The following is a 27250-nucleotide window of genomic DNA, read 5'->3' as shown; positions in this document are numbered from 1 at the left end:
GTTTGCCGAGGGTTGTGTCAAGACACCCCTGCCATGTGCCTGAGCACTGGAGTCATGCCGGCCGGAGAGCGCAGAGCGGTGTCCGTGGGTCAGGGTTAGCCGGCTAGGTCTGGATTCCACAGGCACAAAAGACACTGGTGTCTTTAAAAGGGGAAAGTCTCTTACCCAGCACAAAAGCAGCCGAGTAAATGGCTGAGAGCTGGGGAACTAACAACAGCTGCACTTGAAAGAGGAACTGGTGGCAGAGACACGAAGCAGGGGGGTGAGCCAGTAGCAATGCTCCTACACTCTCACCCCATGGCAGGTGCATGCTACTTCCTCTTCCTTGACAGCTCCTCACATCATCGGCACCGACTGCGGCTCTGGGACGGCAATGCCAGCGTCCCTGCCATAGGGAACCATACCTTCATGGGTTAATCAAAGCACGCCGGTGGCAGGAGAGAGACAACCCGCCCACATTCTGTGCCTGCAGCTGGAAACGAAACTTAAAGAGTCACAGGGAGCCGCCTGGGGTTACCACAAGCAGCAGCGTTGGACAAGGTCAGCATGGCTTTCCAGCAGCCTATTCTGAACCCGGTGAGTGAGGCTAGGCGGGAGCTGAACACCTGGAGATGCACGCGGCCTTCTCTGCAGGAGACATCTGTCAGGGCTAGGGTGACCACATAGCAAGTGTGAAAAATCGGGACGGATGGGAGAGGGGGAATAGGGTCCGGTGTGGGGGGAAAATAGGGCCCTATATAAGACAAAGCCCCTAATATCGGGTGGTCCAGATAATATTTATCTGGACATATTATCTGGACATAATATCAGGATGATCCAGATAATATTGGGACATATTTCTATCGGGTGGATAGAAAGCTGGCTAGATTGTCGGGCTCACTGGGTAGTGATCAACGGCTCGATGTCTAGTTGGCAGCCGGTATCAAGTGGAGCGCTTTTGTTCAACACCTTTATTAATGATCTGGATGACGGGATGGATTGCACCCTCAGCAAGTTCGCAGATGACACTAAGCTGGGGGGAGAAGTAGACATGCTGGAGGGTAGGGATAGGGTCCAGAGTGGCCTAGACAAATTGGAGGATTGGGCCAAAAGAAATCTGATGAGGTTCAACAAGGACAAGTGCAGAGTCCTGCACTTAGGATGGAAGAATCCCATGCACTGCTACAGGCTGGGGACCGACTGGCTAAGCAGCAGTTCTGCAGAAAAAGACCTGGGGATTACGGTGGATGAGAAGCTGGATATGAGTCAGCAGTGTGCCCTTGTTGCCAAGAAGGCCAGCAGCATATTGGGCTGTATTAGTAGGAGCATTGCCAGCAGATCGAGGGAAGTGATTATTCCCCTCTATTCAGCACTGGTGAGGCCACACCTGGAGTATTGCGTCCAGTTTTGGTCCTCCCACTACAGGAGGGATGTGGACAAATTGGAGAGAGTCCAGCAGAGGGCAACGAAAATGATCAAGGGGCTGGGGCACATGACTTACGAGGAGAGGCTGAGGGAACTGGGCTTGTTTAGTCTGCAGAAGAGAAGAGTGAGGGGGGATTTGATAGCTGCCTTCAGCTACCTGAAGGGGGGTTCCAAAGAGGATGGAGCTCGGCTGTTCTTAGTGGTAGCAGATGACTGAACAAGAAGCAATGGTCCAGAGTTACAGTGGGGGAGGTCTAGGTTGGATATTAGGAAACACTATTTCACTAGGAGGGTGGTAAAGCACTGGAATGGGTTACCTAGGGAGGTGGTAGAATCTCCTTCCTTAGAGGTTTTTAAGGCCCAGCCTGACAAAGCCCTGGCTGGGATGATTTAGTTGGTGTTGGTCCTGCTTTGAGCAGGGGGTTGGACTAGATAACCTCCTGAGGTCTCTTCCAACCCTGATATGCTGTGGTTCTATGATCTGGTCACCCAGTCAGGGCCCCAACAGAGAGAAACTCCCCAGACGCAATGGCCCAATACTGGGAGACACAGCAGAACGCCTGCAGTAGGTCCCTGTGAAAATTACTACCCCCCACTGGCCAGTGCAGGGCTTGTGCAGCTGGGGGCATGGGACTAGTGTATGATTCCTCTGCTGCCCTTAAAACTGTGGGGTGGTTTCTTCCAGATTGTCCCCTTTTCTGGACCCATCTTTGGAGGCCTGAGTGAAGGGAAGATGGTGTTAATCCAAGGAATAGTTCAACCCTTCGTGAAAAGGTTGGTGCTATTTTCCCCATCCTGTACCGCGTCTCACCCCCTTCCCCCACCAGCACTCCATCTGGACTCTGCTCAACCACACCCCTGCGCTATCAGCACACAACAGCTCTCCACTATCCCTCCCTCCTCACTCACCAAGTCCCCCTCACCTCCTTCACCGCCCCTTTACTGTCATCCTCCACCAGCACGGCTTCTCCACCAGGTTCCTCCTGGCTGCTGTTATGGTTCATCCCCTCCACTGGCCCCTCTCTCTCCCCAATCTCCTCTCTCTTCCTGGCTCCTTTCCCTCCCGCTTAGCTGCACAAGGCATGACTCTATTCCCCATGCTAAACCACCTCCCCTGAATCACCTGCCTCTCAACAAACTCCTCAGCTCTCACTCCTCCACCATGGTTTCTACTCCCACTGACCCAGCTCTCTGCAAAGGACTATGGGTCACTGTGAAACCCAGCTTCCAGAGCAATGCAGCGCCTGAGAGGGTGAAGGTGTTCCTTGGAGGTACGAACAGGGGAAGAGGAAGCAAAGAGGTGCTGTCATCTCTATATGGCAGTGATGAGACCCTCACTGGGTACCAGGACCAGCTTGGTGTCCACACTTCAAACAGGTTGACTCACAGTTTCAGGACTTTAAGGCCAGAAGGGACCATTACATCATCTAATCTGACCTCATGTGTAGTACAGGCCATCGCATTTCACCCAGTTACCCCTTCATTGAGCCCAATCATTTGCATTTGCTAAAGCACCTTCCTGAAAGGCAGCCAGTCTGGGTCTGAAGACATCAAGAGATGAGAATCCACCACTTCCCGGGAGTTTCTTCCGATGGTTAATCAGCCATTTGACCGTAATTTCTAATTTTACATTAGTCTGGCTTCAGCTTCCATCCACTGGTTTTTGTTCGGCCTTTCTCCACTAGGTCAAAGAGCCCTCTAGTAGCCAGTATTTTCTCGTTGTGAAGGTGCTTGTGTAACGCCAACAGACCCTGGTCGGCGGCGGGCAGGATTGAACCAGGGCCCTCTGTAGTTTAATGCATGAGCCTCTAGTGCATGAGCCAAAAGCCAACTGGCTGTTAGCTAAGGCTGCAGAGTAAACTCATTAATCTCTCTCTCTAAGTGGTCTCGGTGCCACTAGATAGACTGAACACCACACCCAGGAGGGGTGTGGGTTACACTTGTGCACTGTCACCAAGTCACCTTTTGATCCTTTGTGATCAGACAGATTGAGCTCCTTCAGTCTCTTCTTGCCAGGCATTTTCTCCAGCCGTTAAATCATGTTTGTGTCTCTTTTCTGCACTTTCTCCAATTTCCACCGTCCTTTTTACCATGTGGCAACCAGAACGAGGCGCAGTCTCCGGTATCCATCTCACCAGTGCCAATGTTGACAGAAAGGGAAGGTTCAGAAAAGAGTGACAAGGACAATCCAAGGACAAGCTGCCACACAGGGCAGGACTAAGGGAGCTCAGTTTATTAGTTGCTCCCAGAGAAAGCAAACAGGTGACTTGGTCACGGCGCACAGATGACGAAAGTCTCTTTAATTTCACAAAGGCAGAACAAGGTCCAGTGGCTGCAAGGTGAAGTGAGACAAATCTAGGCTGGAAATAAGGAACTAATTTTTAATAGTGATGAGAATTAACCATTGGAACAATTTACTATACGCACGTGCAAACACACACACACACACACACACACACACGCTAGCCCTCCTTTGCCCCCCCATGAGCCCCATGCCCCCTCCCCGCATTGAGGCAGGGCTGCCCCCATGGGCTCCATGCCCCTTTCCCCCATAGGCCTTATTCCCCCTCCCCCTTAGGCAGGGCTGCCCCATGACTCCCATCCTTCCTCCCTCGCCTCACCCGAGGCAGTGCCTCTCCTATAGCCCCATCCACCCTGCCCCCTCCACAATGTGGCGCCATCCACACCCTCTGTTGCTCCCCCCACAAGGCGGGGGCTGCCCCTGTGACACTTTCTTCTGCACACTTCCCTGAAGAAAGGCCCCTTCCATTGCCCCCATTGTCCCTCTGCCCTACCCCCAGAGCCCTATCCCAAGCCTACCTGCCCCACATGGCCCCTTCTCTACCCCACCCCCACAGCCCCATGCTCTCTCTGTCCCACCATAGTCCCGTCCCCCACAATGGTGGGCAGCCCCCCCGTCCCCTACCCTTTGCGCAGGCAGCCCCCCATTTCCCCTTTCTGGTGTGGACAGCCCCCATGCCCACTCCCTGTCAAGAGCAGCCCTCATATCCCCACACCTGGCTCTGGAAGTCCCTTCCCTGCCCCTAACATAGGAAGCCCCCATGCTCCCTCCCTGCCAGGGGCAGCCCCCCTGCACTCTGGCACAGTCAGTGCCTAGTCTCCCCTTCTGGTGCCGTTAGCCCTCATTCCTCCTGTGATGGGTTCCCCCCAGGGTGCCACCTGGAACTGGGGTACCTCTGAGCCCCCTGACCCACCAGCCTGGGCTCCCTTTTACACGGCACTACAAAGCCTTCCAGCCTGCACTTTCACCCTCATACACACAGGTAGGGACACACCCAGCTGCGGTTACATGCAGGCTCTCTGACCAGCCCCTGCATGGGAAAGCTACTCCCAGCTCCTTAGAGACACCCCCCCCCCCCGGAGTATAAACACAAAATTATATCATCTCGTGCTGCACAGGGATACATACAATTCACCCCCTTCCTCAATGTGGAGAGAAATATGCAAAAGCCTTTTGCCCCGAGTTATGATTTACACACACTGGTTTAGATCAGTGGTCTCCAAACTTTTTTGATCGCGCACCCCTATCAGTAAAAAATTTTTGAGCACGCAGCACCTGCCGCGCCGAAGCAGAAAAAAAAGCCGCTCGGACTCCCGCGCCCGAACTGCCAAAGCAAAAAAAAAAAAAGCGTTCCTCCTGCTGTGCACCCCCAAACATCCTCTTGCGCACCCCCTGGGGTGCACGCTCCCCACTTTGGAGACCACTGGTTTAGATAAAGCAAAAATAAATGTATTAACTACAAAAGATAGATTTTAAGTGATAGCAAACAGATCAAAGCAGATTACCTAGCAAATAAATAAATAAATAAAAGCAAACTAAACTTAATATACGAAATAGATTGGATATGAATTAGCAGATTCTCACCCTAAGAGATGATACAAGCAGGCTGCAGATTCTTAAGGGGTAAGCTGCACTTGCTTTACAGCTTGGAACCCCCAGGTGTTTCATTCACAGGCTAAAAATCCCATTAAATTATGGAGATATCTCCTAGAACTGGAAGGGACCTTGGGTCATCGAGTCCAGCCCCCTGCCTTCAGTAGCAGGACCAAGTACTGATTTTGCCCCAGATCCCTAAGTGGCCCCCTCAAGGAGGGAACTCACAACCCTGGGTTTAGCAGGCCAATGCTCAAACCACTGAGCTATCCCTCCAGCACTTCCCCCAATTCAGTCTTTGTTCCTCAAGCGTTTCCAGGAGTCTTCTTGTGTGGGGAGTGAATGAGGCCACTCCCTGCCTTATACAGCTTTTGCATATGGAGGGAATCCTTTGTTCCCAAAGCTTGGTTCCCAGACCAGTCTATGGAAAAACACTGACATTCCAAGATGGAGTCTAGAGACATGTGGTCTCATCACATATCCTTGTAGAGTCCTAGCAGCCGTTACACAGAGGCTGTCTGTAGTTCTCAGGAAGGCTCCCCAGGTGGGAGAAAAGCTTCCCCTAAGGCCTATTGTTTTTTTCCTAATGGCTCGTTGACCTGAATAGACCCTTCCCCACCCACTATCTAGACTGAAAGCATCTTGTCTAGTGGATGTTACCCAGGTGTAACTACATTTGAAATACAGATACAGAGTCAATATTCATCACGAGTCTAAAAGTGACACATGCACACAAATAGGATAATCCTATTCAGCAAATCATAACCTTCTCAATGACATCTCACATGATTATCTTGCATAAAATACATTATGATTATGTCCTAATCATATCACGGTGAAGAATACGGGGTGCAGTGTCACCTCCCCCTCCTGGCACGGGCAGCCCAGGTCACACCATCTCGTTCTGTTTCAGTTTTGGGGTGAACCTGCGGTGCGGGAATGGGGACATCGCCTTCCACTTTAATCCGCGTTTCAATGAGGGCCGCCCGATGGTTGTATGCAACACCGAGCAGAACGGCTGTTGGGGGGCGGAGGAAAGGACCTACCACTTGCCTTTCCAGCCGGGCATCTACTTCGAAGTGATCATCAACGTCAAGGGCCACTGCTATCAGGTGAGCACACGGACGGCAGCCGGGGTGGATACTCTGCGGCTGGCAGCTGCACCATGGCCCATCAAGGGACACTAGCTCCACAGGGGTGATGGAGGGGAAGCAGGTCCCCTTGCTGGGACAGGACACATCAGCGAGTACCAGTCTGTGGCCTTGAGGGGAGGCCAGTCCAGACCAGTCTGTGCTTCTGGGGTGCCTTGGTGGTGCCAGTACATGCAGGGGAGGCAGGTTTGTATAATTTTGGTGGTGCCTAAGGCTCTGAGAGGGAGTTTGGGTGGGGGTTTGGGCTGGGGCACGGGGTTGGGGTGCAGGAGGGAGCACAGGGGGCGGGCTCTGGGAGGGAGTTTGGGTGCGGGTGTGGGCTGGGGCATGGGGTTGGGGTGCAGGAGGGGGCACAGGGGGCAGGCTCTGGGAGGGAGTTTGGGTGCGGGTGTGGGCTGGGGCAGGGGGTTGGGGTACAGGAGGAGGTGCAGGGGGCGGGCTCTGGGAGGGACTTAGGGTGCAGGGTCTGGGCTGGGGCAGGGGGTTGGGGTACAGGAGGGGGTGCAGGGGGCGGGCTCTGGGAGGGAGTTAGGGTGCAGGGTCTGGGCTGGGGCACGGGGTTGGGGTGCAGGAGGGAGCACAGGGGGCGGGCTCTGGGAGGGAGTTTGGGTGCGGGTGTGGGCTGGGGCAGGGGGTTGGGGTACAGGAGGGGGCGGGCTCTGGGAGGGAGTTAGGGTGCGGGTGTGGGCTGGGGCAGGGGGTTGGGGTACAGGAGGGGGTGCAGGGGGAGTTTGGGTGCAGAGGGTGTGGGGTCTGGGCTGGGGTTTGGGTTGCGGGAGAGGGTGAGCGGTGCAGCGCTTACCTTGGGTGGCTCCCGGAAGCGATCCACACCCCCCTGTGGCGGCAGCTCCTAGGCGGGGACCTGGAGGGGTCTCCACATGCCGCTGCCCGCAGGCACCGCCCCCGCAACTCCCATTGGCTGCAGCTTGGGGCGGGGGCAGCACGCAGAGACATGCCCCTCCCCCCACAGGGACATGCCGGCCACTTCCGGAAGCGGAGTAGGTGGGTGGGCGGGCAGGAAGCCGGATTAGCCCCATTACGCTGCTTCTGGAGGTGGTGGGGGCCCCGGGCCCTTTTAAATTGCCTGGGGGTGGCAGGCTGGGCCGGGGGGGACGCTCCAGGGGAGGCGCACGGGGGCGGCAGGCAGGGCCGGGGGGAGACGCTCCGGGGGAGGTGCGCGAGGGCGGCAGGCGGGGCCGGGGAGGGGACGCTCCGGGGGAGGCGCGCGAGGGCGGCAGGCGGGACTGGGGGTGACGCTCCAGGGGAGGCGGGCCCCTTTGCTCTCATATTGGTGGAGCACCGGCACCACGGGCCCATACAACTCGCCGCCCGTGTGTAAATGCTGCTTCGTGACTGGCCTCGAGATGACGCAGAGGGATGTGAGAGGGAGACAGGATCAGGCCCTAAGCATTGATGGAGTTCGGCTGATACCGTGTTTGAGGGAGAGGGGAGAGACTTGCAGGAAGGGCTCGCCACTGAGGTCTGTCTCTGCAGCCCTGCTGAGGGTGGGGCTAAGTCTTCCTCTGTCACAAGGGGGAGATTTCCAAAGGCCCAGTCACAAGGTGGCTGCCCTCTTATGGGAGGGTCCCAGCCCCATGTGGGCAGCGTGTGACTCCTGCATTTGGAGAGGCTGGGCGTGAGCACTGGAAGCTCCCTAGAAGTAGGGAGGGTACCAGTGCCTGGTCCCTGGCCCCCCGCCCCTCTCCTCCCTGAGGCCCATCCCTGCTCAGCCTCTTCACCCTGGAGGGGGGGCACCAGCTAACGGGGAGGACACATGACCTCCCCTCATGTCTCCTCCCTGTGCCCCCTTCCCACCCCATGTTACCTCCAGGGGTGGGGGGCTCTTTCCTGCCTCTGCGCCAGCTCCCCCTGGCGTGTTTGGCTGCCCTCCCTGGCAGCCAGGCCTGGGCAGGGAGCGGGCCGGAGCTGTTCCCAGTCACTGCTCCATACAGCGTAGCCAGCTACGTGGGAGAGAGCCTGGCTGGGGAGGGACGGCAGCGGCAGCCCACTCCCTGCCTGGACTCAGCTTCCAGGGACACTGGCTGACTCTGAGCATGCTGGGAGAACGGGGGGGGGGGGGCGCACTCGGGAAGCAGAGGCAAATTAAGGTTGCCTGGGGCCTTGAGCCAGAGTGAGTGGGGTGGCCCCTCCCCACCCCTTCTGCCTGCAGCCCCGCCCACTGCCCCAGCCCTTTCTGCCCCTTTCCTGGGGCCCACCCGTTCCACCCAGGATCCACCCACCCCACTGCAGTCCCCTGCTCCTTCCTCCTCCCTCCCCTGCAGCCCCAAAACCGGAGGAGCTCTGTCCCCCAGCCACAGGGCGCAGCGGGGAGTGAGAGCTCCTCCAGTCCCAGTGCCACAGCGGGGGGCTGGGTGCTGGGGCTTCCCCTACCACACCGCAGCTTCTGCTGGGACGGGTGGGTGGCACTGGGGCTACGGTGCTTGTGGGATGGGTTCTGCACACCCATGAGGGCCGAAGCTGTGTCCAGCTCAACGTTAAGTACAGATCAGGGCTCAGTGCGCAGTGGAGCTGAGGCAGCAGCACCATGGGGACCTTTTCATACACTGATTCCCAAACTCGGAGCAGCCTAGAGCCTTCAAAAAGGGGAGCCTGTGACAGCAGGGCCCAGTAATCTACCCAAGAGAACTCATGGGACATGTGCCAATAGAATTGTTGTAGGCAAATTAGCTGTAGAGGAAGGGTGGGGATAGATTGAGTTACTGCTGTCATAATGGCCCTACTTGAGTTATCTGAGCCTGTTCGCAGCCTATATAACCATAACAATTATGTAACCCTTCTGCCTGTCAGAGTTGGCAGCAACAAGGGCCGGGTTCAGTATCTAGGGGTTCTGTTTTAATAACACAATGCAAAACCGGCTGGAGACCCCACCCAGTGACCTGGGACAATTACATACCACCCTCCCCACCCCCCGGGCGCCTCTAAGAGGCAATACTTCCCCTCTCACGAGCACAGAGTCTGAGTGTAGCAAAAGCCTTTTAATAAAAGAGGGAAACAATGTGGCATTTTGTTGGGGAAACACCACAACAGGATTCATAACATAAACCATGAGCAAAAGACCCACCCCCAAGTAAGTTTGTCAGTGTCCTTTTCCCCTCGGGGTCTTAAGTCCAGCAACCCAACAGTCACCCCACCCACAGCTTCTGTCCTTGATCAGTGCAGCCCCCAGAATTCAGAAGTTCCTCTGCAGAGTTTACCCCCCGCCTGGGTGGAAGTAGGGGGAGATATGGGGGCATCTTACATGGTCTACTGCTCAGGTCAACAGCCAATTGCCACACCTCTCCATGGGGTTCTGCTGCAGTCTTCACTACCAGCTGCTCCTCCCACCTGGCCACTCTTCTCCACTAGCCACCCTGCTGGGCACTCCTCTCTGCTAGCCGCTCACCAATATGGCTTCAGCCCCCCCCTTAACACAGCTCTCAGTGATTTCAGCTGTCAGCAAGGTGGCCCGAGTACTAATACACTCAGAACACACATACCTGTCCTCAGCCTCTCTCAGTTCACTGGGCTTTGGAACCCATGTCCCTTGCCTAGCGAGTGCTGCTTAGTTGAGGGTGAGTCCCTCCGTCATAAACTACCCAGTTCTACTGTCCTTGATTCCATAACTAGGATAACAACAGTTTATTACTCCTGCCCTGATAACAAAGAGACTGGGGGTCCCACAGCAGCCAAAGTGACCATTTGGGCAAGCAGTCCATCATGCTAGGCAGGGTGGGTGTGCCCATGCAAACGAGATCAGCCCCTGAAGTCCTTTTCCACAACTCACCACCAGATGTCAGGGTACAGCTCATTCTGATCTGCTTACATCTAAATACAAAAATTATTAATCACTTAGCTAAATAACATCATAATTTCTTCAAATTTAGCCTGTGCACAAGAGGTCTAGTAATATTAACTATGTGGAAAGTTTGAGGTTTCATCTATCCGGGAGGTTATCGAGATCATTCTGGACAAAGAAAAGACTGACACTGGGTGCTAAATTTCTTAAAGGATCCAGTTTTTAACTAATTTTAACTCATAAACTAATTAATGGATGTACTTGTAAATCTTCAGACAATCCATTCAGTGCCCAGTGAGTGAGTGCTGTCAGTTTGAGGAGGACGTGCTGTATTTTTCATATAAAACAAAGAGGTTGAATCCCTGATTTAAGTGCAAAATGCAATTCAGGCTGAACTGTGGAGTCAGGACCAGCACTTCCATGACAAGGCACTCTTGAACTGACACTGGGGATTGCACTGGTTGATCTAAATCAGTTTCTAAACCGCTGTAGCTCAATTGGTACAATTTCCTTGTGTAGACAAGACCTAAATCCATGGCCTCATTCTCCTTTTGCACTAGTGTAATCTCTGTAGCCTCCTTGGCGTTACTTCCAGTTTACACGGAGGTAGCGGAAAGCAGAGTCAAGCTCTACGAGTCAGTGGAGTTACCTCAGATTACCCTGGTGTCACTGGCAACAGAATCTGGCTCAGTGTCGGCAATGAATGTTTCCGCTCATGTCAAACAGGGATGCACAGAACCTGGTTAACTTTCATGCAGAGACTGCAGTCACTTGGAGGCTCCTTCTCAGACAGGCCCGGACACCAGTGGACAGGAGAGTTCAGCTTTTATGGTGCTGAACATTTTTTCAGCCAAACTAAAAGTCATTGAATAGACTTTGCTGAAACTTTCCAAAACGTTTCCCCTTGGGCTGAGTGCAGCCGAGGAGGTTTCGGCCCCAGAGGAGACATTTTCAGGAAGCTGTGAGCAAGTGAGAGCAGGGAAGCCCCGCATTCTTGCAATATTGGGTGTTTTTCTTAAAGCCCCTGCTCCTGGAGTCATGTGATTACATCAGACTCTCAACTTTCATTAAAAAAAAGGAAATTTTCAGCTCCCATGGCTGTGGAGAAAAGTTTGAAAATGTGATCCCAAAAGACCGGAAACCCAGAAGGCAAATAGACAGAGTCCATAATTCTTTATATTTAGGACAATCTCATGATTTGATGGGACGTGACTCATAATTTGTGAACACTGGGGTTGGCGATATTGCAGCCCTGATGTGATCTTAACTAGAGTAAAGGCTCCCCCACTGCGCATCTGCTCCCCCACATCTTCTCACTTCTCCTAGCACAGTCCTCACCCATCCCTCCCTCTGCTCTTTCCCTAGGTCTCTGTGAATGGTCAGCACTTCCTGGAGTACAGACACCGCCTTCCCCTTCATACTGTCCAGATCCTGGAGATCAAAGGGGACGTGACTGTGAACTGCATCAACTTCACAAGCCCCAGTGTGAGTATCTGCTCTGGCCTTGTTAGCACCAGTTCCACTGCTCAGGCCGGAAGCCCAGTGGCAAGGGATGTTGTGTTAACAGACCTCTCAACTGTCCCGGGTTTCGCTGGACTGTCCTGCTTGACCCCCAAAAGCCCCATCCTGGCTAAAGGAGAACATTTTGCACATTCAGGGCGACCTATGAGAGGAGAGGGGAGAAAGGGGCCGTTTGCCACTGGTCCCTTATTTGAGAGGGCCCCCAAACAGAGTGGCATTGTGACACAGGGTCACAGCCCACTCAGGTTTGGCCTGGCCGCCTCTCTGTCTATGGCTGGCTGGGCCATATCTGAGTGACCCCGTGCATTAGGTCACAACACCAATCAAATCTGGCCCCTCCATCTACAGAGAGGCAGATGGGCCAAACCTGAGCGTCGCTGTGTCTCACTTTAGCACTTGAAATATTGGGAGGCATGTGTTCATGCAGGGCAAGGAAAGCCAGAGGAAATTGGGATGTTGTTCCATGGGAGCCCCCTCTACTGCACCCAGCAGGAGACACCACTCAGGAACTTGGGTGTGACTAATGTCTTGACCTCCAATGGTGCCTCCAATGTCCAGGCCCACAGTGACTGGCCACTCAGGCATAGGCACTGACTCCCTGGGTGCTCCAGGGCTGGAGCACCATGGGGAAAAATTGGTGGGTGCTTGTTTAGTCTGCAGAAGAGAAGAAGGAGGGGGGATTTGATAGCAGCCTTCAACTACCTGAAGGGGGGTTCCAATGAGGATGGAGCTCGGCTGTTCTCAGTGGTGGCAGATGACAGAACAAGAAGTAATGGTCTCAAGTTGCAGTGGGGGAGGTCTAGGTTAGATATTAGGAAAAATTATTTCACTAGGAGGGCGGTGAAGCACTGGAATGGGTTACCTAGGGAGGTGGTGGAATCTGCAGTCTTAGAGGTTTTTAAGGCTTGGCTTGACAAAGCCCTGGCTGGGAAGATTTAGTTGGGGTTGGTCCTGCTTTGAGCAGGGGGTTGGACTAGATGACCTCCTGAGGTCTGTTCTAACCCTAATCTTCTATGATTCTATGGTTTACCGTAATGTATTTTTTTTGGTTTACGAGCCGCAAGGGCAGGCAGTCCCTGCTTATAGAATTCACTCCAGCAGTGTAAGTACAACTCTTCCATTCCCATGTTCTGCTAACTTAGGAGGGGATGTGTATCTAAAGAGCAGATGCTCAGATCATCCTAGAAAAGTGAGCTGGAAAAGCTCCAGGAGACATCAGGGGCCAAAATGGTTGTCTCTGGCCATGGTAGCCGGCACAATACCCGACATGTCCCCCTGCTGCATCAGCATGGGAGTAGTGGACTGGGTCCAACTGTCCCCCTGCGTATGAGACATTCGAACAGGGTTTGCCTCCCACTGCCCGAGTCCTGTCGGGCTGAGACGACTTCCTCTCCTGGGCAAAGGCTACGAGACCAAAGAAGCCAGAAAAGTAAGTGAGGAGTGTTTTGTCTTCCTCCACCCCCGTGGCACTGCCTCTGTGTAGGCTGCAGGCTCTGTAGGACAGGGCCCTGCTTTATACCTGAACTAAGCACGCTTTTGGCTGCTCTACGAATGCCCCAGTCACCTGGATGGGAAGCGTCATACTGCTGAGACCCCTGCAGCCTGTCAGAATGGAGCAGCCACACAGCTCACCAGAGTGACACCCCAAGACCTCGCTTCTCAACATCCTTTCTGAAGGGGAAGACACCTGAAGGTCCAGTTCTCTGCAGGAATCATTTGTCTGGGCCTCTCATTTTGGGGCTTCGTCCCACGTCTGGGTCTTGGTGGGGCGAGAGGTCCAGCTTCTGCTTTGTCACGAAGCGAAGGGGCTATTTAATTCTGATGACGTCATGCAGGCAGGGGAGTTTTAGCTGCTGAAGCTCAGATCACAGGTGCTGTGCTTACCTGGCCTTTCTGTCCTTGCAGATCTCCAATGTGTTTGCCCAGCCAGTCTACGGGGCTCCAGCTCCCACAGTGAGTATTTTGCTACAGATGAAACACATCCATCATACACAGACTTTGACAAGACCCTGGGATGGGAGGGGGCAGGATAGGGAGGGAAACCCAGTAGGGTAACATCATCCCTGGCATATTATACAGAAGTGCCAGGTGAGGCTGCAGAGGTGTGGGGTACGCACACTATGCTTCAAGGACTCCTGTGTGGAGAGGGCCATGAAGAAAAGCCTGCATGGCTCCAAATCCCAGATCTGAAGAATCCCAATGCCCTGGGTGGTGCAGTAGCTGGTAGCCTGTGGCTCGAGCAGCCATGGGCTTGCAGAATGTGCAGACGGAGAGGGCACGCAGATTTAAACTAGGGAGCAATTTGGGAAATCCGAGTTCAGCAAATCACTGGGAGCAGATGGAGCTAACAGAGGGTCCAGTGTGAAAGAGCAGAGACACTGGCCAGGATTTACAGGCACTGTGACCAGATAAAGAGCGGCTGCTCCTGAGGTTGGACAGCTGCTAACATGGAACTCTCTCTTCTTCCACTCATTTGCACCTGCCTACTGTTATATGCCGCTGAGCTTAGTCCCACATTTCCTTGTGTCCCACACAAACTTGATGTTTCATTTCAGCTGACTGAGGGCATAAAATTATACAGTTACTGCAGTCACATTCTTCACTCTTAAGACTTTGTCAGACATCTCATAATACTTTTTATACACTACAGTTGACTTGTGGAACTCATTGCCACATGATATCACCAAGAGACGTAGAAAAAGATGGGACACTTATATGGATGATGAGACCATTCAGAATTAAATTCTGGTTGGACTGAAGTCTGTGGCAAAAATCCCATTGAATTATGGGACCAGAATTTCACCCCAACATTGTGTTAGAGAGAATAAAAAATATGAGACATAAAGCCTCCTGCTTTGGGGCATAAGCTAACCACTAACTGGTAGGGTTAGGATACAGACTAGATGGCCACAGGTCTGCTCTGGCATAGAAGTCCCTGTATTCCTACAGGTATGTTCCTATCTGGGTCCTGGTGGCTGGGAGTTTTAGGGCTGCTGTACTTCAGACAGAAGCAAAGGAACTGCAGAGCTGTGAGTCTCCTCCTTGTACAAGGGAGAATGACTGAGGCATTAATATTCCTTGTATGTCACAATTCTGTAGCAGACCCTGTAGAGCTGTGGATCTGCCCTGTATGTCACAATTCTGTAGCAGACCGTGTAGAGCTGTGGATCTGCCCTGTGAAGAAATAGAAACAGATGAACAAGGAGAGAACAGTTCTACCTGGGATTTGGATATCTATGATCAATGGCATGAAACCAGCCTGCCTGCTAAACAACCAGTGGGGCCCCTGGACGATCGAGATACAAAAGGAGCACTTAAAGACGATAAAGTCATTGCGGAGAAACTAAAGTGATTCTTTGCTTCAGTCTTCACGGCGGAGGATGTTAGGGAGATTCCCAAATCTGATCCGGCTTTTGTAGGTGACAAATCTGAGGAATTGTCACAGATTGAGGTGTCACTAGAGGAGATTTTGGAATTAATTGATAAACTTAACAGTAACAAGTCACCGGGACCAGATGGCATTCACCCAAGAGTTCTGAAAGAACTCAAATGTGAAGTTGAGGAACTATTAACTATGGTTTGTAACCTGTCCTTTAAATCGCCTTCTGTACCCAATGACTGGAAGATAGTTAATGTAATGCCAATATTTAAAGAGGGCTCTAGAGGTGATCCCGGCAATTACAGACCGGTAAGTCTAACATCAGTTGAAACAATAGTAAAGAATAAAATTGTCAGACACATAGTAGAACATAAATTGTTGGGCAAAAGTCAACATGGTTTCTGTAAAGGGAAATCGTGTCTTACTAATCTATTAGAGTTCTTTGAAGGGGTCAACAAACATGTGGACAAGGGGGATCCAGTGGATATAGTGTACTTAGATTTCCAGAAAGACTTTGACAAGGTCCCTCACCAAAGGCTCTTACGTAAATTAAGTTGTCATGGGATAAGAGGGAAGGTCCTTTCATGGATTAATTACTGGTTAAAAGTCAGGGAACAAAGGGTAGGAATAAATGGTAAATTCGCAGAATGGAGAGGGGTAACTAGTGGTGTTCCCCAAGGGTCAGTCCTAGGACCTATTCAATTTATTCATAAATTTATTTATTAAATTTATTAAATCCTATTCAATTTATTCATAAATGATCTGGAGAAAGGGGTAAAAAGTGAGGTGGCAAAGTTTGCAGATGATACTAAACTGCTCAAGATAGTTAAGACCAAAGCAGACTGTGAAGAACTTCAAAAAGATCTCACAAAACTAAGTGATTGGGCAACAAAATGGCAAATGAAATTTAATGTGGATAAATGTAAAGAAAAAAATAACCCCAACTATACATACAATATGATGGGGGCTAATTTAGCTACAACGAATCAGGAAAAAGATCTTGGAGTCATCGTGGATAGTTCTCTGAAGATGTCCACGCAATGTGCAGCGGCATTCAAAAAAGCAAACAGGATGTTAGGAATCATTAAAAAGGGGATAGAGAATAAGACGGAGGTATCTTATTGCCCTTATATAAATCCATGGTATGCCCACATCTTGAATACTGCGTACAGATGTGGTCTCCTCATCTCAAAAAAGATATACTGGCATTAGAAAAGGTTCAGAGAAAGGCAACTAAAATGATTAGGGGTTTGGAACGGGTCCCATATGAGGAGAGATTAAAGAGGCTAGGACTTTTCAGCTTGGAAAAGAGGAGACTAAGGGTGGATATGATAGAAGTATATAAAATCATGAGTGATGTGGAGAAAGTAAATAAGGAAAACTTATTTACTTGTTCCCATAATACAAGAACTAGGGGCCACCAAATGAAATTAATGGGCAGCAGGTTTAAAACAAATAAAAGGAAGTTCTTCTTCACGCAGCGCACAGTCAACTTGTGGAACTCCTTACCTGAGGAGGGTGTGAAGGCTAGGACTATAACAGAATTTAAAAGAGAACTGGATAAATTCATGGTGGTTAAGTCCATTAATGGCTATTAGCCAGGATGGGTAAGGAATGATGTCCCTAGCCTCTGTTTGTCAGAGGGTGGAGATGGATGGCAGGAGATTGATCACTTGATCATTACCTGTTAGGTTCACTCCCTCTGGGGCACCTGGCATTGGCCACTGTCAGTAGACAGGATACTGGGCTAGATGCACCTTTGGTCTGACCCAGTACGGCCATTCTTATGTTCTTATGTCTCTCTCTTTGTCCCGAGAGGGAACAACAAACAAAGAGAGCACAAACAAAACCTCCCCCCGCTCAGATTTGAAAGTATCTTCTTTCCTTATTGGTCCTTTTGGTCAGGTGCCAACCAGGTTATTTGAGCTTCTTAACCCCTTACTGGTAAAGGAGGGATTTTATGCTACCATTAGCTGTATGTTTATGACAAAAGTCCATTGGAAAAAGTGAGCTAGGTGACCTGGTGGCTCCCAAGAGCTTTGGCTAAAATACCTGATAGGAGATGAAGGAAATTCGATACTCACTGTGGGGCAAAGTCATGTTGGGATTTTAACCTAGTCATGTGAGAGAGAAGCTGTCACACCGATCGGCTGCTCCTCAAAGAGGAGAGAGAGGCTAAAATGCCCAGCAAAGGGAAGAGGCATTGAGCATGTGTCCTTTGGTGCATCCGGCTGATGAATAAGGAAGGCTGGGGGGATCAGAGAGGATTCACTTGTTTTTCCCATTAGCAATTCAGGACCTGTCTAGGCTGGAAGGCTCTGTGATGCCTGGAACATGAGTGAAATATTGGCTGCAGTAGAGCCAAGAGAATGAAAGCGGAGTGTTTGAGAGAAGAAAGGGGGTTTGATCAGACTGTTTAATCATAGAATCATAGAATCATAGAATATCAGGGTTGGAAGGGACCTCAGGAGGTCATCTAGTCCAACCCCCTGCTCAAAGCAGGACCAATTCCCAACTCCGTGCCTCTGCTTTGGTTGACATACACATAACTCCAATGGCTTATGAGAACTTTGGAAAAAGGATGCAACTTAATTAAACATTCGACATGCTCGCCCCTTCAGTTAAAGTGTCAACGCTCTGGATACATGCTGGGCTGAATGTGACTTTATTCACTGAATTTTGCCCCTATTTGTTTATGATCCTCTTGAGATTTTTTTCTCTAATTTATGAAATGATTCACTGAGTAATCCTTGGTCTGCAGCTCATCTGTGAGCTGTTTGTTTCATTTAGTATTCAGGATACATCCGTCACATGCTCTTGTTTCTGTTCCCTGGCTGGATGAATGTAACCCCTAGAATTAGGGTTGTGTTGTGATCACTTGTAAATGCAAATACAGAATTTGCTTTTGCAAATAGTCTCTAGCATACACTTCAAATATGCTGTTTCCATAAGCGTCCTGGAGCTCTTGCCCACTTCTATTCTTGTTCTGGGTAAATCAACAAGTTAATGGCTGGAGGAAGACGCTGCTAACAAGTTTGTGGTGTCTGTTGAGGATACTAAGGCTAAGTCTACACTAGCACTTTTGTCTGTAAAAATGTTGTGGGTCAGGGGTGTGAAAAAGAAACACACCCCTCACCAGGGGTGAAAGTAACTTAAAGGACTTACCAATATTGCAGGGAGGCTGGGGTCTGGGGCAAGATGGGGGGGCAGCTCTGGGCCCCCGGAAGGGGCGGGGCCTCGGGCAGAAGGGGCAGAGCTGGGGCCAGACTCCCCCAGCCAGCCCTTCAGCGCTACCCGGCCCACGCCGCCTGGGGCTCCAGCGGCAATTTAAAGGGCCCAGGGCTCCAGCCGCTGGTGTGGTAGCAGTAGTGGCAGCGGCGGCCGGGAGCCCCGGGCCCTTTAAATTGCTGCTGGAGCCCCGGGGTAGCAGCGGCCAGGAGCCCCAGGGCTCGGGTGGTGATTTAAAGGGCCCGGGGCTCCCAGCTGCTGCTGGGAGCCCCGGGCCCTTTTAAATCACTGGGCCCCAGGGCAGCTGTCCCTTTTGCGCCCTCCCCACCATCAGCGGCCCTGCCAGTATGGTCAGCTGTGTTCCGGCAGCCATTTTCTTACTGGTACGCTGGACCGGACTGGACCGGCTTACTTTCACCTCTGCCCCGACCCACAAAAGTTTCACTGAGAGAAGTGCCGGTGTGGACAGGGCTACGTCAGCGGGAGACATTCTCCTGCCAACACAGCTATCGCTGCTCATTAGGGGTGGTTTAATTATGCCGGCGGGAGAGCTCTCTCTCACCTGCAGAGAGTGGCTACACAGGAGACCTTACAGCAGTGTAGCTGTGCCGTTGTAAGGTCCGTAGCGTAGACACAGCCTGAGCTGTTTCGGTTAGTTAGGCTCTGTCTACAGCAGAGAGGGTGTGTCCTGTTGGGAAAATCACTTCTTGCCCCCTCACCAGTGTACCCCAAGTGATGTTTCTCCAACTATACAAGTTGCTTTGACATGTAATCGGATAAGTGTCTATTGGTGTTAGTGCCATTGGTTGAGCGGCAGGGTGCATGCATCCCATGCTGGAGAGATACGGTCATTGCTCATGATCCTTCTCGAAATTTTTGGAACTAATTTTTGGTTTTAAGACTCAGACTACGAGTTGGCAATTCGGCAAAAGTAACTATCTCCCAACGCAAATATTTCCTGTACGCTGTACTCAATGTAACTGGAAACCCCAACTACAATGGTGCTTCCTTAATACTATAAACAATGGCCTGTTACTCACAGTAGAGCTAGAAGGAGGACCACCACATCATCCAGGCATCCCATGGCCTTGGGTGTCCTCCAGGGCTGGAGCACCCATGGAAAAAAATTTAGTGGTTGCTTAGCACCCACTGGCAGCCAGCTACCCGCTCCCCCCCAGCATCTCCCATCTGCCAGTGGCCCCGCTAATCAACTCCCCTTCCCTTCCAGCGCCTCCTGCACTCCATGGAACAGGCAGCGTGCAGGAGGTGCTGAGAGGGAGGGGGTGGAGCGGGGATGGGGCGTGCTTGGAGGAGGGGGTGGGAAGAGGCAGGCCAGGGGCGGAGTGGGGTGGGAAGAAACGGGGCGGGGATAGGGGCTTGAGGGAAGGGGTGGAGTGGGGGCAGGCCTGAGGCGGAGCGGGGGTGGGTCGAGCACCCCCTGGATAGAGAGGAAGTCGGCGCCTATGCTAAAACTTGTCTAAATCTCCCCTTTATGTTCTATGCCTACCTGCTAGCTGCCCTTGCTTGCGTCAGTCAATGTTCCACTTGTCTCAGACACATCCTCTTGCAGCAGTTACAAGCCTTCTAGTGGTTTTAGTCAGCTTAAACTAGGTTTGTGTGGTTCAAACTAACACAAAAGCAACCCTCTTTAACCTCACAAAAACAACTTGAATTTGCCTAACAACAGCAACGCTAATTATAACTAGTTTCACCTAACTAACTTGTTATTTTTCTATTAAGTGCCATCTTGCATTACCTATATTCCTTCAGTCCTCCCACTCCTATCCCACAGTGCACTGGTCATTTCAGAAATGGCCTGTCTGGTCTCCTTTCTGTACTACATTGCTCGGGGTTCAATGTGGCTGGAGCCCCGTTGGTTCAAACAGCGCTGCATGCCACGTGGATTTCACATGTAAGCCATTTCTGGAGCTAGCTACTTCTGCGTGCTATGCCTCTACCCCGCCCAGCCCTGCTTTAACCATTAGACATTATTGCCTTCTTCTACTAACAATGGTGACTGCATCTGCTGGGGATAAGTACATCCCATGTTTCAGAGCCAAGGTTGATCTGATTATGTGCAGGCATCAGGAAGGTCCATGTGGAGCAATTTACACTTGGCTAAGCGCATAGCTGAGGATTTTTGCCTTGCTTTGTAGCAACATGTACTGGCCCCTGGCTAGGGGCAGGATGTCAGACTAGATGGCCCAATAGTCCAATCCAAGATGATAAGCTGCTCTATACATCAAGACATATCAAAGAGAATAAGGCAGGGAGTGATTAAGGTGACACTAGGGACACCTTCATAGGGGAACATTCATTAATGGCGCCTCCAGGATGGTTCATTATTTGTCTAAAGATCTGGGCCAGTTCTTGTTTTTCAAGAACATTTTGCTTAACCTGTATCAAATTCTGGTTAGGCTCAATTCCATTTCAGCCCTGAGGGAGGACAGCTGAAGGGAAGACAGACTCTGCATTTCTGCAGAGCAAAGTTGGGAAGATTCATAGTTTCACAAATGTTTAAGGCCATAGGGGACCATTCGGAGTATTACCTAGTCTGATCTCCTGCATAGCACAGACTAGAGAATCCAACCCAGGGAAGAACACTGGGAGGAACAGAATAGGATAAAGCAATGAAGGGAAAAGAAAGATAAGGAAATGTCCTTTGATCTATCCCCAGTTGTTACTCAGGGGCTGGATGTGCAGGAGGCAGTATGCTCGGAGTAAGATAAAAGGCATTGTGAAAGAGCAAAGAAACACAAACTGAGAGGTGCGGAGAACCTCTGACTCTATTGGGTCAAAATCAAGAGTGGTGGGATCTCAGAAATTAAAGATGGAAAAGACCTATTTGATTCTGGAGAAGAAACAGCTGGAAGCACCAGAGACAGCTGAACAAACAAGGGCCCCAGGTTCTCCCGAGTGTGTTCATGGAGCAGGGCCCACACTCAGGTAGAGGTGAGAGTGGGAATAAAATAACCAGCTGAAGAGCCTGAGAGACTGAATTGTGAAATCTGTCTTCTGTCTTTGCAGAGGAAGAAAGTGAAGAACTTCCCAGGACAGGTGCCAGCTGCCTTGGTATGGGGCACAGCCCAATGCAGTGTGGCTGCAACCTCATTCCCTGCTCTCCAGTGAAACACAGAGCAGCTCTCTCCAGGGGAGTTTGAAAGTCAGTGGGAGGGCAGTGAGTTCTCTTAGGGGGAGCCAGCTATCCAAAGACCCAGCAATGCCCCAGGAGCGGCGTCAGGGTTTTTGGCACCCTAGGCGGGGGTCCTTCTGCGCTCCCGGTCGTCGTTGGCAATTCTGTGGTGGGGGGGGTCCTTCCGCGCTCCCGGTCTTCGGGGCACTTCGGCGGCGGGTCCTGGAGCGAGTGAAGGACCCGCCGCAGAATTGCCGCCGAAGACCCGGAGCGCGGAAGGACCCCCTCGCCGCAGAATTGCCGCCAAAGGCGGCAAAATGCTGCCCCCCGAAATCCTGGTGCCCTAGGCGACCGCCTAGGTCGCCTAAATGGAAGCGCCGGCCCTGAATGCCCCTCATTCTCAATGTGTGTCTGGGGGAAGCAATGCCTGGCTAGAGCAAATGCAGCAAATGTGTGTCTCAGGGGACATCTACACTGCTGCTGGCGCTGGCGGTGTACTTTCTGGTTTGGGTCGACATACGCAGGCTAAAAACAGTAGTGTAGCCACGGTGGCACAGGTGGTGTCATGGGGTAGCCCGGGGTCTCAGATAGGATTGTACTCGGGTAGTGAGCTCATGCTGACCCCCGCATTGCTGCAGCTACATGGCTATTTTTAGCATGCTAACGTGAGCACAGTTAGCCTGTGTGCATCTATCCAAGCTGGAAATTACACCTCCAGCTGCAGTGTAGCCAGACCCTAAGTCTGCCCACTCTGCCAGTGTGTGAAAGGGGGAATTCCATGGAGGGGAGAAGGACAGGATTTTTAAGAGGTTGCACATTGAAGCTAACTGGGGCGGGGGAAATAATGTTCTGGTTAGTAAGTGGCTGGAGGGCTGCACTGTCCGTCATTCCTCTGGCAGAAGAAAGATTGCCACTAGTGGCACTGGGGTTCTACCACAGCCGAGGGGTGTCCTGAGCCTCTTTTACAAGTAACAAAAGCAAGATACCATTGAATCCGGCCTCCTTTCCTCGGGAGAGGTTCAATGGGCTAGCAAAGATTGGCTGATATTCAACCGGACTGCTCCTTTGCTCAGTTTCATCCCATCACTCCTGCAGTTGGGTCCCTTGCTGCTGATGCCGTCCAGCACTTTAGGTAGTTGTATAGTCAGTTCTTTTTGTTGTTGAGATGTTGCTGTGGGAGATCACATGACATTTATTTTCCAGACTGTTCCATGACAGGAGAGACATCAGTATCATTTAGTCCCGTCCCCTGCTTCTGTTCTACCCTCTGCCTCTGCCTCAAACACAGGCAAGGTGTAAAGAGGGCTAGTGACAAAGGGCTTGTCTCCACTGCAAAATCAGGATATAACTCCAGTGGTGTCACCCTAACTCGAGTTCCACTGACACACACAGCCCCTCACTGGAGCATAACAGGACACCCCATCCAGCCGGCGCTCAAGTCGTACTGGAACGCTGCTCCAGTGCTCTTTTGGGGAGCTGGCCCAGCGTTCCAGTCCTGTCACTTGACACACAGAGGGCTGGTTGTCCATCAGTCTGTGAGCCTATTGTTCTCTCTCACAGTCATTCAGCCAGACAGGCGATACCTGCGCAGAGCCAACCCCTCAGCGGCCAGCGGGATCCACTCATTTTGCCAAGCCTATGTGGAGCGATGGGGATTTATCATTGACGTCGCCTGTCCTGGCACCTGGCCTCTGCCCTGCCCCTGGCAGCCTAGCAGACTGGGTGGTCCTCAGCCCTCTCCTGCATGGGACTTCTGGGCAGGATATTCCATCTCCCCGGCACCACTCCTTCCCTGTTGAGAACAGCTGAGCCGAGCAGCCGGGGGGCCCCTGCTGCTGCTGCTACCACCTGCAGCACCCCCCCTTCCAGCACCAGTCCTGGCCAGCTTTTGTGGGGGCTACGCATGCTCAGAGCACTCCCACTGAATCAAGTCCGCAGGTGATACAGGCTGGGTGACCCCTGGCTCGCTCAGAGCTAGTGCAGGTACATCGACCTGGGCGAGCATTCCCCCTGCAGCTCCAAATGCTATGTGACTGTGCTGCCAATGGAGCTGCAGGGGGAATGATACACAAAGGAGTGATGTGGCCAGCATCACAGCTGACCACCTTTGACTGCCCTAACCTGATGGATCAGGTACCCCTTTTACAGGTGGGTGACCAGGAGGGCACCCTTCCCGTCAGGAGTGTAGCCAAGCACCTTAACCACTCAGTGACTGCACCTTACTGTAAGGGTTGAGCACTTAAAGAAGCGGCTAGGCAGTACGTTCCTTTGTGCTCTAGCCCTGAGTGAACCGTCCACGTCGCTCGACCGCATGGTGAGTAATAGGGCAGGTGTGAAGGGTACAGATATCAGGGAGAAAGAGGACTAGTTTAGGGGGGCACAAAGGGAGTAGAATCAGGAGTAAGGGAATGAAACTGAGCAAATGACAGTGGGGGTAAATAGCAGGAAGTGTTTTGGAATAATGAGTTTTACTAAACTGGGAAAGTTTCCCAGGGAAAGGGCCATTGTCTGAGCTAATTAAAACCGGACCAGTTTAAGCCCTTGAATAGGCCACCGGTCCGAGGAGGGAGGTTCTGGACCAGCCCTCCAAAGTAGTAATGGGGGCAAGAAACCTAACTGGTTCTAAGATGGAGCTTGATAACTGTATAAATGGGATTAGATGATGGGGTTGCCTGTGATAGCAGGGACTGGACTCCATGACCCAGGCAGCCCCTTCCAGCCCTATGTTCCTAGACCCAACATGCAGGTCTCTTTCATCTCTGATTTCTGTGCTGTCCTGCAGCGGTGAATTTCACACGCTGGTTAGCGGCTGGGTAAAAACGTGCTTCCTTCGATCCATGGTAAAGGGGTCACGGTTGCATTTTAGTAGGTGTCTCAGTTTAAACCCCAGGTCTCTCTCTCTCTCTCTGCACTGCTGCCCTCTCCCAGATTATAAGCACTGTGATTATTCTGTCACTCCAGGTAGGAGATCTAGATTCACAGTCCATGCTGGCTCTCCCATTTGTGCTTATCTGGGCCTATGAATCCAGGGGAATTTGCCTCTCCTGCACATCAGTATTAAGCTCCTGGAAATACTGATCCCTGTCTTCTGTCTGCTGTCTGTTCTCTGCCAGACAGTTTTTATTCACTCCCAGCCTGTAACTTGTTCTGTAGGCCTGTTTTGGACCAGTGCTGGGATGGTGGCATTGGCATTCCTGGTGTTTCCTGCTGCCTGGTCTGTCTGTGAAATCCCCAGCTATCACAGCTCCACTGATTAGTTGATACTTTGTTGTGGATCAGCCCAGTTTTTATTTCTGTGCAACTCCCCAGAACTCTCCTCTTGGGTACATGGAGGAGGAGGACCTGCTGGCCACCACTTCCATTATTTGCCTTGTGCTCTCTTTTATCCACAGTGGGTTTCCTCTCCTGGCTTTTATTGCAGTGGGATCACCAGGCTTCCTTCCTGGGATGTCTCAGCTCCCTGTCTGGCTGCATCTGCCCCCAGGTAGCTCCAGGGCACCAAGCACACTCCTTCCCTTCCCCAGGCTGCCCTTACCTGCCGTTCCAGCTCCCCTTGACCTTCAGGTCTGCTCTTTCCCTTTTATTGTTCATGCCAAACCCACGGCCCGGCATCTTGGGGGAGGTCTAGGTTGGATATTAGGAAACACTATTTCACTAGGAGGGTGGTGAAGCACTGGAATGCTTTACCTAGGGAGGTGGTGGAATCCCCTTCCTTGGAGGTTTTTAAGGCCCAGCTTGACAAAGCCCTGGCTGGGATGATTTAGTTGGGAATTGGTCCTGCTTTGAGCAGGGGGTTGGACTAGATGACCTCCTGAGGTCCCTTCCAACCCTGATATTCTATGATTCTATGATTCCAAACCTCTTGAAAGAAGAACATCTCCTCCCAAAGCTCCCAGCAGTGCAATGAGTTTGATGGGTCTCAGTTCAGTCCCTGGTGGCAGCTGCCTCATCTCGACAGAGAGACAAAGACTCAAATGGGCCACAGGTGCTGAACGCCTCTCTTATCCGCAGAGATGGCCCTGCTCTGGCAAAGGTGGGACACACTGGCAGGGGGAAGTGTGTGTCGGCTGCCTGGGATGCTCCTGTCCTGGAGGCACCATGATTCCCAGCAGATCTGGGGGCAGTTTCAGTCCCTGGGGAGCAGGAGAAGCTGGGCTCTCCTAGGGTTTCTTTTTTATCCATCTTCTCCATTGCATTTGATCTCTCACAAATGTGCCTGTAAATTGCTATTTGTTTCCTTGCTTCCCTGCTTTTTGGCTCCTTCAAGGCATTATTGGTGGCAGGTTTTATGGGTTGTTCTGCTAAAGAGGTTGGGGGAGCTCCTGTCAGAGGTGTGTTCAGGGCCCAGGGGAAGCTGTGCTCAGGAGATGACCTAGCGTGCAGGCTGGATGCAGAGCGCATAGGAGAGACGTGTGCCCGACTGTACAGTTCACAAGCTGAATGCTACTGAGAGCATTTCTGGGAACGGTGACAATGCTGAGAGCTGGGCTGGGGTTCACCCAGAGGCACATTCTGGGAGCCAGCTGTGGCCAGCTCCATAGAGATGGCAGCTGGCATTCTCAGCTGCCTGAAGTGGTCCTTGTGGGTCACTGGTCTGCCTCCCCCTGACTCCCGTGCCCACTGGCAGCACGAATGCCCGGGCTGCTCAGGACAAGAGTGCTGGTTTGTTATTGTAGGGGTTCTCATGAGCCCTGAGCAGCAGACACTGACTCCCTTCTGGGGAGAAAAGGGCTCCGAGGCCTTTCTTTTAAGGAGAAACCCGCACGGCATTCCCTGCGCCCTGCAGAGAGGTAGGTTTGTGCCCAGTGCCCTTGCCAATGGCCTGTCAAAGAACAGGGGAGGCCTGGTAGAGTCTCCACACCAGAGAGGTGCTGGGGCCTCCTGCCAGTGGCTTGGCCACTGGCGCTCCCCAGCCAGCACAGACTGGGGGGTGTTACGCAGTGATGTCTGAGGGACTGTTCTGACTGCCTTCGTGTCTTCTCTCCTCAGCACAACACTCCTATGACTGTGACCAACCCGGTGAGTACCCAGCCAAACAGCGAGAAGGAACTAGTGAGAGCCGGGTCAGGGGCTTATCTGAGCAGGAGCCGCCCCCCCCCCCGCCCCCCAGCCCTGGAATCGCTCCTGCCTTAGTCCAGAGCCTCAGCCCCCATCTCAGTTGCTCATGACAATATGACCTAAAGACCACTGTGCTGCCCAGCGAGTGCTGCTGGCCTGGCCTGCACAGAAGTGGCACCAGAGGAACTGGGCCTGCGCAAGCACATGTGGACTGAGGCAGCTGGTCCATACGTACGGCAGGAGCACAGCCGCAGGGTGGGGGCAGCTCCTTGCTCAGCTCTCTGCCCCAGGGCAGCGGTGTAGGGGCTGCACCTAGCTGAGCCACTGGTCGGGACACAACCAATCCTTGACCAACAGAGCCAGTGACAACCCCCCTCCTGCGGCGCTGGCCTTCCAGGGCCTGGCAGGAATGGAGGTGCCCCCTCCCCCTGAGCCATTCCATCCCCTACCCCAGGCCTGTCAGCCTTTAACCCCAATCTGGGGCTAGGACAGCCTCCCCTGACTCCCCACGCTTGGCTGCTGTGGGGAAGGACTGTGGCCTATGAGATTTTGGGCTCTCTTTTCAGGTCGTCCCATTCCAAGTGGCCATCCCAGGGAGTATCTCCCGGGCCCGCAAGATCACCATTGTGGGGAACGTGCCTTTCCATGCAAACAGGTGGGTTTCTGATGCAGCCTGGAGGGGAAC

The 27250-nt window shown here is 52.4% G+C and overlaps 1 protein-coding gene across 2 annotated transcripts in view; it reads left to right on the top strand.

The window, feature by feature from the left end:
• Positions 1–500: 500 nt before the first annotated feature.
• The window catches only part of LOC135892928 (galectin-4-like), a 34239-nt gene continuing 7489 nt past the window's right edge, over positions 501–27250 (top strand). Inside the window, exons 1-8 of one of the 2 annotated variants that reach the window (XM_065420690.1) lie at positions 501–576; positions 2090–2178; positions 6213–6411; positions 11612–11731; positions 13673–13720; positions 21402–21446; positions 26497–26526; positions 27132–27220. In XM_065420690.1, the coding sequence (XP_065276762.1) occupies positions 547–576; positions 2090–2178; positions 6213–6411; positions 11612–11731; positions 13673–13720; positions 21402–21446; positions 26497–26526; positions 27132–27220 (650 nt within the window). In that variant the 5' untranslated portion in view covers positions 501–546. The remainder of the gene's footprint in view (positions 577–2089; positions 2179–6212; positions 6412–11611; positions 11732–13672; positions 13721–21401; positions 21447–26496; positions 26527–27131; positions 27221–27250) is intronic. The other variant, XM_065420691.1, reaches the window with a different exon arrangement.

Source organism: Emys orbicularis, chromosome 21 (genome assembly GCF_028017835.1).
Source record: "Emys orbicularis isolate rEmyOrb1 chromosome 21, rEmyOrb1.hap1, whole genome shotgun sequence".
In the NCBI taxonomy this organism is placed as follows: Eukaryota; Metazoa; Chordata; order Testudines; family Emydidae; genus Emys; species Emys orbicularis.
Note: the sequence above shows the minus strand (reverse complement) of the source record. Positions and strands in the feature narration are given on the sequence as shown.